Here is a 13,100-nt window from a genome sequence, read left to right as displayed (position 1 = left end):
ATTTTAGCAAACCAATCTCAATCATACATGAAGATTATGCTTATTACATTTTTTGACTGAAAAGACATTGTTCATTACAAACTTGTCCCACATGGTCAAATATTGAACAAGCAATACTACAAAAAAGTTCTATGGTGATTGGGCAATGCTGTTTGGAGAAAATGACCAGAAAAGCAGGTTTCAAGGAATTTGTGCTTGCATTATGACCTACACACTTAGCACTTACTTTCTATTAAAAATTTATTGTGAAACCATCCATTGCTGTGGTCTCCCACAAGCTTAAAGCCCCTTTGAAAGGTCAATAGATTTGCAAGTGAGGAAATTATTCAGAATGTGGCACAAAAACTATTACTAATTCCAAAGGAAGCTTATTAGAAATGCTTACAGAAGTTGTAAGCATTTTGTAGTAAGCATACAAATACAAAAACTGTAGCAAGCACTTCTGTGCTTGCTACAGTTTTCACTGCATGAAATGTATTGAGTTAGGTGGGATATATGTAAAAAACTGATACATCAAATTAAAGAAAACTTTATCTACAAGTGCATTTTTTCTTTTTATCTCTATTCCTTCCAAAGTTATGCAATAAGAGGCATTACTTTTCATTCCACCCTCATATGTAGCATAAAGGTATAAAATATTACACTGTCCTGGCTTTTCTAGCGGTCTTTTTATTATTATTATTTTTTTATTTAAGAGTTTGTTTTGTCCTAGTTTCCATCCCTGAAAATCTGGTTACCCTAGTTACAGCAGCACTCTCAGTGGCTGTCTGTGGCAAGCGCTAGGAGGGTGTGAGAAATGTACCACCCGAGGCCTTGCCGAACACTCAATAAAAGTATAGGGTTTAAGATTTTGTGTGTGAACACAAAACATATGGCATAGTCTATACAGCATTTACACTTTGGTTGTAACTGTACGTCATCTTTTTATATTCATAATCATGCACATTTCTAGAGATAGTGCATTAAAAGAATATTTTTTTTTTTATGCTTTGAAGAACTAATTTTAAAATTTATAGTTATACCTAAAATTCTTGTTCCTGTAATGATAGCAAATATTTTTTATTTATTTAAAGATTTTCTGAACACTAAACTATTGCTGGCATGGCAATTATTTTACACTTGATCATGGAACCCCTAGAGCCACAGATATGGCTCAAGGATTTCCATAGCCAAATGCAAAGTTAGCAATGCTACTCAACACACATCATCAGCATATATCATAAACAGAACTTAAATAAAACTAAAGCCACTGTATTAAAAAAGAAGCAAATTATATTTTCATACCCCATGCCACAAGACGAGCAACATGTGAGCAAGTCTTCTGAAGATACATGGACATTCACTTTTCCACCCGAAGCAATGCAGTAACGATCAGACATTGCCTCTACAGCTCCAAAGGCCTATAAAGTCATTGAAACATTAGAAATAAGTACATAAAAAAACTATGAATAAAATCAAAATGCACTTATCAGTATATTGTCTTACCCAACAGGATCCACATGAACCCTGGTCTCTTATTTCTTTAATAGTTGGGCAGTTTGGCCACTGTTCACGGGCATCAAATGTATCTGGCAGATTAACTGGGACATTATGATGAATTTCTGGAAGTCTGTATTTATGGCTATCTGGATGAACACCCAACAGTCTGGTTACAAACTTCAGTGATACTCCATCAAAGTTTCTGTGGGCCTAGAAAAATAAATAGACCCATATAATTTTTGATGTTATTGATAAAATTTAATTTAATTTTCAAACTTCAATTAGTGAATAGTTTTAGAATATCATTAGTTTTAATAAACTAAAACAATATTCAATGACAAAAAGTATTTCAGAACTACAAAAAAACAAAACAAAAATTTCAGTTCCAACAGGGTACACTTGTGAAAAGGATTTTATCCTTAACATCAAATATTACAATGTATAAGAATGGAATCAGGTAACTCCAGCAAAAATGGAAAAATGTATATGTTTACTGTTCAGTTCATTTTACATTGAACACAAACCCACAGTACCTAGCAATAATTGAATTACTGTGAAAAGACTAAAGTTACAGAAGAAGAAATTTATGACATTGGAGTTGAATTTCTATGGGTTGCAATTTTAAGGAAATAGAGAGGAAGATTGCTCCAAGAAAAGGAATGAATAAATGAAAGCAAAAGTTAAGTTTGGTGACTTTGGAGTTGAACCATGGATAAAAGCTGGCTGGACAATGCAAAACATTCACTTGGTTTGGAAGAAATGATATGCAATTCTACCAAAAAGTGGAATTACATAACATTTCAAAAGAACAGCATCCATGGAAAATGTAGACAAAGAATGTAGTGAAATCTCTCTCTCTCAAAAACTTACTCAACTTTGTATGATGGAGCAATGCACCCAGTTTGACTCTGCTTTGTAAAATGGAGCGAGTTTGTGAGAAAGGATCATTAACTTGCTCTTTCTCTCTCTCTTTGAGTCAAGGAGTTTTGGACAAATTTTGGGATACTTCCAAAAATGGGAACAATATTCCATGGTAGGATAGATCTGTGATTTGTACAGAAATATCATCTGCTTAGAGAGGGGAGAAGTCAAGTGAAAGAGAAAATAATTTTTTTTCGATGTAGCAAAGTCACATTATGCAGAGTTGGAAGACTGATCACTGCAAATATGTTCTCTAGAAATTGAATAGAAGTACAGCTTATAAAAATGCATGCCCATTGTTAATCACTAAGAATTCATGCTGGTTGTATTTGCACATAAAAAAAAAATAATAATAAAATAAAATAAAAATAACAACAAAAATAATCTAAATATCTATTAAAGTGACGAGCACCAAAGGATGGCCCTGATGATATAGGCCCTAAGTACTTTTCATGCCGATGCCACACTACATTATATCAATCTTATTAAAATGCTCTTGCATTAAATCTAATGCAGGGGCATATTAATTTGTTGGTTTAAAGAAATTTGACAGCATTTCTACCCCATGTCCCATTTCTATAAATTTGATTTTGAAGCTATGTCTGCAACACTTATATAATACAGCACTAACTTTTTCACAATACAAATTCTGATGATGTTAATGATTTTGCTAAAAGGAAAATCTGAAAAAAGAATTTATCTTAGAAATAGGTGTTTAAAAATTAGCCTGCAGAATTTCATTGTTCGAATAAAATTGTCGAATTCTATTTAAATTGTATTTTTTTGGGTCCCTGTTTTTTCACAGAACCTAAAAAATTCATAGAGCCTAGGCACAGGCCCTGAAGTGCCTAATGGAAAAGACTGCTCTGATGAACATGGGAACTTTTGCATTCCTGCAACACAATTTTGACTTCCAACCTGTATCATTAATTGTATTCAAATACAAAAAAATCTGATCTCTGTTTTTGTTACCAACATGCCTTCTGATGCTATAACTTTTTCTGACAAAACAAACATTATTTTTGCAAAAATTAAATGATGTTAAGACAAAGAAAAACAAAAGCTGCCTTATTTTTATGTTTCAAATATATATAAAAAACTGCCGCAATGAAATGGGAAGTTGTAAAAGCCAGATTTCCCTATACACCACTGGGCATATCATAGCATTTAGAAATCATGGAGCAGTGGACTTGTGCGCAAATACATTCACTCATTAACTCGCATTATAAAAATGACAGTTGTGTTGTGTCTGCGCAACACTTATTTCACTGCCATTTCAATATCAATCACAATAATCCAGTACTATCAGTTCACACTATTGAGACATGGTTTAAGAACTTTCAGGAAGCTGGTTCTACATTAAATAAATATGTGTACATATTCCAGAAAACATTGCTGCCACTGGAACCATCCTCGAACAAAGTTCATGGCATTTTGCACATTGTCGTATCATACAGTTTTATTATACTTTGGACAGGAGTTTATAATGCATTTTGTGTAAAAACTTAAATTTTCATCCACACAAATCTGGGCCAGTACACACACTGAAAGATTGCAGTTACATTAATTGCTCAAATTTTTGTTGTCATGACTTTTCTGGATGAGGAAGAAGGCTTTATCCATAATCTGTTTATGAATGCTGAAGAAGCTCATTAAATGAGTGTTATTAGCATTAGTAGAGGCATATGATGCAAGAAAGCAAGCTTATTCAGCATCAGCCAAAAAAAAAAAAAAAAAACACACCATTCCCATTTCACCCCTCCGTTCGTTCGAAATACCTGTCCAGTTGAGCCTTAAATTTGTTTAGGCTATCAACTTCAACAACAAGTGATGGAAGTCGGTTCCACCACCCACCCACCCATATTTTCATCTATCTGGATTTGTTAATAACCAATTTTCAGTAATGGTTGGACTTTTTTTTTTTTTTTTTTTTCTTTTTTTTTTAAAGTCCAAACTAAAAGCATGCTGAAAAAAACAAACAAACACTTCTGTAATCAGAAAATACAAAGAAAACACTAACCTGATGTAGCTGTTAATCACTTTCCGCTGGTTTGTAAGTGCTAATGACTGCTTTCAGGAATTCTAACGTCAAATCATCGCAGTCTGCGTGAGTTCTCCGCCATATGAATTCCCCTAAATATGAATCGAAATGATTTCTCACATGCCGGCGTGGCACCCCTCTTCTAAGAGCACTCCACGAACCTTCATTTCTGTTGGTGTTCTCGCCTGTTTCAGGATCGCTGAAATGAAGTGAGTGGTTCTCGGCGATATGCCGAAAATCCTCATCTTCTAGGCAATCATAAGACTTCCAGCAGTCTGATACTATAGTTGTACCAGGACAAATGAAAGTCTTAATGATGTCTAGAAGTTCTTCTTTACTCCTATTTTCAACGACCTTGAAAAAACACCGTGTAGACCCTCGCTCAACTCCACCAAACATCCAGCTCCCATTCACACTCTTACCTCTATTATTCTTTCTTTTACCGAATTTACTTTCATGAATCTCAACCACTGCACCCTCACCACCAAGCACACAACTGTCTCTCATACACGTATCGACACACACCTCCCGGCAAAAGCCCCTCCATTCCGTCATAGTCGCGGAACTCACACCCAACTCGTGCATCACAAATTCACAAGACATCTTCTGAACCCAATAATGGGTCAGAAGAAGCACGTCAATTATTCCTAACCTGCTCCCCGAGAACCACGACCCCTTTCTCAAAGATCTTTTCACATAATGCACAATTGAAGCTTGCCCTCGCACTCTGCAATGCCATTCAAAACCATCCGTAGCATTCTTTCGTTCATTCAGTCGCATCATATTTCCACAAGTAGGGCACTTATACCGGGAGGATATCACACCCACACTCATACACCAGTCAATCACACTCTTACACCCTTCCCTTTCCAAACCATGCAGAAATGTTGCAGTCAGTCTTTCCTGAGGGTTCATAGCGTGCTGCTTTAACTTTGCCACAGAGATCAAATAAAGAAACGCTTAGTTAATCTTTACAATGTAGTGCATCCCATGAACCTTTGCGACAACAAATTATGGGCAGGTCTGCAAAGCTCCGTTTGTACCTTTTCTGAAGCCTATTCGTTCTTACTTCAGATTCTTCATCTGTTTCATCATCAATGTCATTTATCGAACAGTATACGCAATTGTAAACTAAAGATTACGTTAATCCATGAATCTGTACCGAATTAGGGGGAAGGCGAATCGGTTGCCTTCTCTTTCCATTCCATAAAATGCATTCTTCCGCGATAGACATCCCCACACTCTATGGACGCCCCTACAATGCTTAAACGAATTTAATAAACACATTTTATCTAACGAGTTAGTATTTTTGCTTAATTATTATGAAAACAATCATGCTTAATTATTAATATTATTATCAACGAGAGCAGAAATTTTGATATGATAAATATGATAAATATAAGAGGTTAATAATTTCTTATTGTACGTTATTAAGTAATAGTTATTTGTCTGTAATTAATCATAGTTAATAATTATTTATGTGCCAATTGTTAATAATTATTTGTGTCATTAATATATTATAATTGTCATTATTATTATAAAGTTGCAGTGTACTTTAACGTTCGTTTCGTTTTCTCAAGGGGGATTTTGTGTTGAATTTCACTGCATCCTCTGGGTTGACAAAGTTTAAAATTGTAATAAGTTCATGATAATTTAGCATTAATAAATCATCGTGAAATAGTTATTTATTAAAAAAATATATAATAACAGCCATTCAACTTGGTTCGCTTCTTTACGAGGAAAGAATGGTTCCAGAAAGTTTTAATTCTGTTCAGATGATGTTACGAATTTATGTAAAAGTTCTATGGGCTCAAATGAAGCATCGAATTCTTCACTGCTTTCATCTGTTTCATCTTCATTGTCATTCATCGAACAGTATACGGTACTGTATACTAAAGATTACGGACATCATTAATCGCTTGAATCCGTCCCGAATTAGTGGTGAACATAACATTGTCTTTTTTCATCATTCGAAAATGAAAGGAAAAACCACACTTCTTTTGCTTGAATAATCCAGTGCCAAAAAGGGAAAGTATGGAAATTGTTAGTCTACAAAACACAAAGGGCAGGAACATATGAACTGTCCAAATATATTGCACAACTTCTTATACCTCTTGTAGGAAATACCACCCACACTGTCACTAACAGCAGTGAGTTCATTCACCTTATTAAAGAGCTTTCAATTTCTGACAACGAGGTTATGGCGTCATTCGATGTGGTGTCCCTGTTCACATCAATCCCAGGCCATAAACTGCACCAAGAAGCTTCTAGAAAATGACCCAAACTTACCAAACAAAACATTACCGTCCACTGACGACATTTGTACCGCCCTCAACCAACCTGTGCTTGTCAGGCAGCATCGTTACCTATGAGGATTCCTTATACCAGCAGGTACATGGCACTGCCATGGGTGCCCCTGTTAATTCCGTTGTGACCAAATCGCCATGGAAGAATTGGAAGAGCAGATATTCCTGAACCCACCAGTACCTATTACAACATGGTGCAGATACATCGATGACATCTTCACCGTCATCCCACGTGGCTCTGAACCAACATTGCTAGAATATCTCAATTCCTTGTCAACGTTCATCCATATCACTCTAGTTAGAAGTAGATGGATCTCTCCCATTCTTGGATGTCCTTGTAAAACGCGTGGGCCCACATCTAGAAACCTCAGTGTACCATAAGCCAATGTAGTGCGGACAGTTCACAAACTACAGATCCGGCCATGCCCCTAGCCATCTCAACAGCACTGCCCGCCTTCTATTCTCCAGGGGGCGCCTCCGTAGCCAGGTGGGCAGCAGCAGCAGCAGTGCGTAGCACACGCTTCTTGATTAGACCGGGGTTCGAGCCCGTCACCACCAAATATGGAGGATGAGGAAAGGTCAGGGAATGACCACCGCATATCCCGGAGCAATATGGCCTTAGTTGCTAATGCTCCTAAAAAAAAAAAAATTCTCCAGGGCTTGGAGCTACTCCAGCACAGATGAAGCTAGGCGCAACGAGATTTCCAGAGTGAGGACAGACTTGATCAATTGTGGCTACCCATCCCACATATTGGACAAGTGCTTATTACAAGTGCAGGAGCTCACAGTTCACCCGAGACTGCCATCAACTCAGGACAGTAATCTGACCAAGGAAAAGAAATCTCGCAGGTCATCCCATTTTTCATTCTTGTTATGTCAAACGATACGAGGCTGGGAACAGCCACGAGATAAAGGCTCCATTGGAGAAGAGACAATCACCAAGTTGTGATCTGAGGTGCCTAATGGACCACTCAGTTTGACCGTGTACTTAGAAAGGCTCCATAGCCGAGTGGTCATGAGCGGGAGTGCATACTACATGCTCCTTGAGTAGACCGGGGTTCAAGCCCCTGACTGCTGAATACGGTCAATCTGCCAACCCGCACTGGACCAGCGTGGCAGATTATGGTCCATTTCCCTCAGCATGAATTGTTGAGGAGGCTTCCACCCTGCAGTGGGTTGATAATGGCTGCACTTTACTTTTTTTTTTTTTTATGAATTCCAAAACAAATTAGAAGAGGACGAACTTTAGAATAAACACACTCAGAATGAGCCTTATTTAGAGACAGTGTACAAACCTGTCGTCAACATTATTTCACTTGCATTTCATTATTTTATATTAACTTGGAAAGCCGGATAGCTGACGCTCGAGGAAGGCGGAGATCTATGCGAAGGAGAACGCTTGTTCAGAAAGCCTGAGATGATACATGGAATATAAGTACTGTTATTTATTGTTTTGTTTGTTGTCTTAAATAGAATATTTACGACAACTAAGACAGGAAAATCATGGTATTCATGGAGAAACTATTATTATTATTATTATTTATATATTTTTCCTTCCTTCGTTTACTGCAAGCATTTCTTTTTGAATAGAAATGCTTGCAGTGGAGTTTCTCACAGCAATTTTCCAAGACGTCATCTATATAAATTCTTCATGATTGAATACTTACGAGTACTTCTTCTGGGAGCTCATAAACCACTGGATCGAACCGACAAACAAAACCAGAAAAACGATATCGAATCTAAAACTCAAACTATTATTTCATTCCACCTTTCTTTCTTTCTTGGGGATTAAAATGAGAAATTTTACAAAACGGGACGCTAATTATTAAAATATCTTCAATAATAAAGTATGTACACGACATCACCGATTAATGCGACGAACGAGAACGTCGCGTTCCTATGCACGCCCGTTAACTCTGAGCTTTGATAACACTCATTAATATAACATGAGTGTTTTCAGGGCTCAATGATATATAGGAAGTTTGGAACCACAGAGCCGTAACGTGCAGAATGACCAACCAAGTGATATGTTCAAGGCACCGGGTAAAATAATGGAGTCACTGGTTAAAGATGCATTGCAGGATCATCTAGACAAGACTGCAGCAATAATTCAAACACAGCATGGGTTTGTTAAGGGAAAGTCTTGTCTGACAAATTTGATTGGTTATTATGATGTGGTCACAAAGGAACTGGATGCGAAAAATAATTTTGATATCATATACTTGGATTTCAGGAAAGCTTTTGACACTGTTGCGCATGGAAGACTACTGTACAAATTGGAGCAGAATGGTATTAAGGGTAAGTTGCTACAATGGATAAAAGGATGGTTAAGTGGGAGAAGACAGAGGGTGGTAATCAATGGGTGCTGCTCTTCATGGACTAATGTTATTAGTGGAGTCCCACAGGGTTCGGTGTTGGGTCCACTGTTGTTTTGTGTATTTATCAATGATATTGATGAAGGTATATCAGGCTTAATGTCGAAGTTTGCAGATGACACAAAGGTTGGCAGGGTTGTTAATGACAGTAATGGCAGTGTGCTACTGCAACAGGGTCTAGATAATTTGGGCAGATGGGCTAAGAAGTGGCAACTGAAGTTCAACCTTGACAAATGCAAAGTACTGCATATGGGTAGAAGTAACCCCAGAGAAACGTACCAACTGTGTGGTACTACACTTAAGGTGGTAGAAAATGAAAAAGGCCTGGGAGTAATTGTGCAGTCAGATATGAAGTTTTCTGAGCAATGCAGACAGGCTGCTAGGGCAGGTCATGGGGTTTTGTCAATGATATATAGGAATTTTGCTAGCAGGGAAAAGGAGGTGATTGTCCCTCTGTATAAGGCAATGGTCAGGCCACGCCTTGAGTACTGCGTACAGGTCTGGAGGCCTCATTTTAGGAAGGATGTAGATTTGCTTGAGCGTGTACAGAGAAGAGCAACACGATTGGTGAGGGGAATGAAGGGATTCTCTTACCAAGAGAGGCTTAAGTTCTGCAAATTGCAGTGGCTGGAGACTAGGCACCTGCGCGGTGATCTGATTGAGGTCTATAAGGCCTTGAATGGGTTGAGCACGCTGAATTCTGATGGGATCCTTCCACTTGTTCAGATTACGAACCTACGGGGACATAAGTTCAAATTAAGAAAGGACAGATGTAGAATAGATGTGCGGAAATTTGCCTTTAGCCAGCGGGTGGTTAATTGCTGGAACAAACTTCCATCTGTCGTTGTGGAAGTTGATAGGTTAAATAAATTTAAGGAGGAACTGGACAGGCATTTGGAGGGAATGGCGTGATGATTTTTTTTTTTTTTTTTTTTGGCTGATGCTGCATAAGCTCCTACACTTGCTTTCTTGCATCATGTGCCACTACTACTACTACTACTACTACTACTACCAGTTTCGACGAGCTCTGCGGTGAGTTTTAGGTTAATGAGATACAAACCATTGGCTTCCTTGAGTAAAGTCCACTTGAATTGAGCCTTCTTAACATAGTACGGTTGGAAATGTTTTCACCTGTGGCTGCAGCAACCTCAAGAGACAGTTGATGACAGGACATCGTGGGTTCCGTCTTGCTGTTAGAGCCAGTAGTGGTTAGTTCTGGATGAGGTAGCCCTCAGAGGAACTTGGCCAGCCCTTCTTGTAATGGTTCCTGTCTCCTGTAACTGCTTTCATAGTGCCGAGACGACACTGCGTGGCACATTAAGCCAAAGTACCACTCCGCCTGTAACTGAATTGCTTCAAATCGTCCAACTGCCAGCCATCTCAAAGAATCATCTAAACGATGATGACTTGCCATCCTGAGTACTGGAGATGTCGTAATCCCACTGCAAGCCAAAAAAATGGGGAATGAAGTGATGTGGTCGCAATCCCTGTTTTTATGGTCATCAATAATTTGCATAATGTGCTGCTCTGTAAGGTGGTAGATCGATTTCTATTGGATTATCGGAATTTGCATGCGAGGATGTCTATTATATCAAATATTCGCTTTCGGCAACACTATTCACCATAAAACATTCATGAAAAACATTTTGTATTTTTAAATTTTGTCGACCAGTGTATATATATTCACAAATAATAAAATTAGTAGAGTGTGAAGAAGAAAAGGGCTAGAGAAATAAAGCAATAAAGAAATATCGCAAGCATCAGAGGTTGCGTAAGCACAGAAAACCACATATAGCCAGAATTATAACGTATGTAAAGTAAAAGAGGAGGTAGGCAGAATGAAAAGCGCTAAACCAAAGCAAAAGAAATTAAATTTAAAAAATAATATATAAAATAAAAAAAAATAGACGCACAGTGGGAGAAATATGTTACCACATTTAAATATAATCATATATATTTGTGTGTGAAATAAGATGTAAAACTATATACATATTTGAAATGAAATATACCTTCCATGTTGTATTCAAAAAGTTGATATAATCAACCATCTTTTGAGAGAGAGGAGGAATTTCGTCGGATATTATAAACCTGGCAGATGCCATTCCACAAAGGGCTACAAGCAGAACGAGCAATTTCATGATGGCTATGGAGTCTATAATAAACGATTAAAATAGAGATTTAAAAGTTTTGCTAAAACAAATTTTTTCACTCTATAATAAAATTATAAAATTTAAATAATATATATATATATATAATTAATTAATTTAGTTATTTCATTGAACATCACCAATAAACATGAATTTTGATAGTGGTCATTCTTATAGAGCCCTCGAGGGTAGCACAGTGGATGTGATCACTGTCCTCCCCACATTGGCTGAAAAGGGCCTGGGTTCAAAACCCAATTAGTGACGTGAGGAATTTTTATGTGATTTTTTCACAATATTGCTGATTCAGTCAGTCTCCGAAGAGGGTTACATGGTATTTTCTCCAAATAACTCCGGTTTTTTGGAGACCAAAACAAACTACATCAGACTACACATGCAATTTACAGACACAATATATACTGATGCCTCACAATCTTAGTTGCTTTGGTGCTTAAGACACATAGATATATACAAGTCTGTGATATTAAACTCTCTCTGCAAACACAATCACTTTGCAATACCGACCAGATAATCAATCCCAAATACCAGTCTGCGCGAGTAGCACAGTGGTATCGTCACCGTCCTCTCCACACCGGGTGGAAAAGACCAGAGTTCGAATCCCGTCGATGACGCGAGGATGGGTTTAATGGGCTTTTTTCACTTTGTGGCTGAGTTAGTCGGTCTCAGGTGTAGATAGCAAGGTTTTTCTTCCCAGAAACTGGGGTATTTTCGTCCAGCAAACAGGCAAATCGACCATAGAACCCACGCAATTTACAGACACAAATACGGGTTAATGTATTCAATTACGGGAAACCCTAAAATAATATATATATATATATTTTTTTTTAAACCCCAAATACTAAAATTTAAACATTTCCTTAATTTCCCTGTAAGTGAGTATTCTGTGTTAAAATCTACACTCGGAGACATGATCTGTTTGTCAAAGAAGGATTCATTTTTATCCAGTTTATGAGTTCCGGAAAATATTAATAAAGAAGGAAAAAGTATAATCAAATCTCCTGGAAGGCAGTGCTGAATCATCTTCACATTCTTAAGAGCTTAGGCAAATCGAACCTTATATATTTTCATCGATTTCTCTTAGAAATTCCAAAACACAGAAAAGCTATCGAAAAGAAGTAAAGAAGAATATTTGCTCATTTAGTATCTTGAAGCTAATGTTCCTGAAGTTTACTGATATATATTCATATCAAAAAAGTGCCCAAATTTTTCTATGATGATTCTATGTTAGAGAAAATTCTCCAAACTTATTTTTGCATGTAGGCTGCTTGAGTAGTTAAAAGTTCATATTCTGATTGTAGTAGATATATTTTTCACTCAAGGCAGTGTACATAATTTAAAATAGTGTTGAATTTAGAGGGGTTAAGGAAACAAAGTCACCCGCCCTGCCAGTGACAAAATCTCTTCCCGGATATAGAATATTAAGTATATAAAGTTAGAATTCAAGTTTACTTCAGAGTTTGCAAAACAATGTCAAAACTATCTTACCTGGACACGGGTATAATGAACAGCAGAAAACAAGACTGTCCAGTTGCTTTTTCCAATATTTCTTTTAAGGACAAATTATCATTGTGCTTTGCCCTTTATATTTGATAACGTTTATCATGGAAGATAAGATGTGGTTAGACACTTTCAAGCTAATGGCAACAGTTCTGAAAGTAACAATAGATGATTTAATATAATCTATTGTTCATCTATAGCTGCTATTGCAAGGCTTATCAGATATGTAATTTGCCAAAAACCACTCAAATTATTGTCTCTGATTCATAGCTACAGAAAATTTAAAAGAGCATATGCTGGTTAATTGCTGGGTTTA

General features: G+C 37.1%; 1 protein-coding gene across 1 annotated transcript in view; it reads right to left on the bottom strand.

The window, feature by feature from the left end:
* LOC150081403 (cathepsin B-like) overlaps positions 1-12,820 on the bottom strand; it is a 35,313-nt gene extending 22,493 nt beyond the window's left edge. The window contains exons 1-4 of the mRNA XM_090379278.1: positions 12,773-12,820; positions 11,132-11,274; positions 1,486-1,689; positions 1,285-1,400 (exon numbers count right to left, since the gene is read on the bottom strand). Of these exons, the coding sequence (XP_090235404.1) occupies positions 1,285-1,400; positions 1,486-1,689; positions 11,132-11,260 (449 nt within the window). The 5' untranslated portion in view covers positions 11,261-11,274; positions 12,773-12,820. The remainder of the gene's footprint in view (positions 1-1,284; positions 1,401-1,485; positions 1,690-11,131; positions 11,275-12,772) is intronic.
* Positions 12,821-13,100: the final 280 nt, after the last annotated feature.

Source organism: Mastigoproctus giganteus, chromosome 8, assembly GCF_048544385.1.
Source record: "Mastigoproctus giganteus isolate SK-2022 chromosome 8, ASM4854438v1, whole genome shotgun sequence".
NCBI classification, from domain to species: domain Eukaryota; kingdom Metazoa; phylum Arthropoda; class Arachnida; order Uropygi; family Thelyphonidae; genus Mastigoproctus; species Mastigoproctus giganteus.
This window is presented reverse-complemented; position numbering and strand designations above follow the sequence as displayed.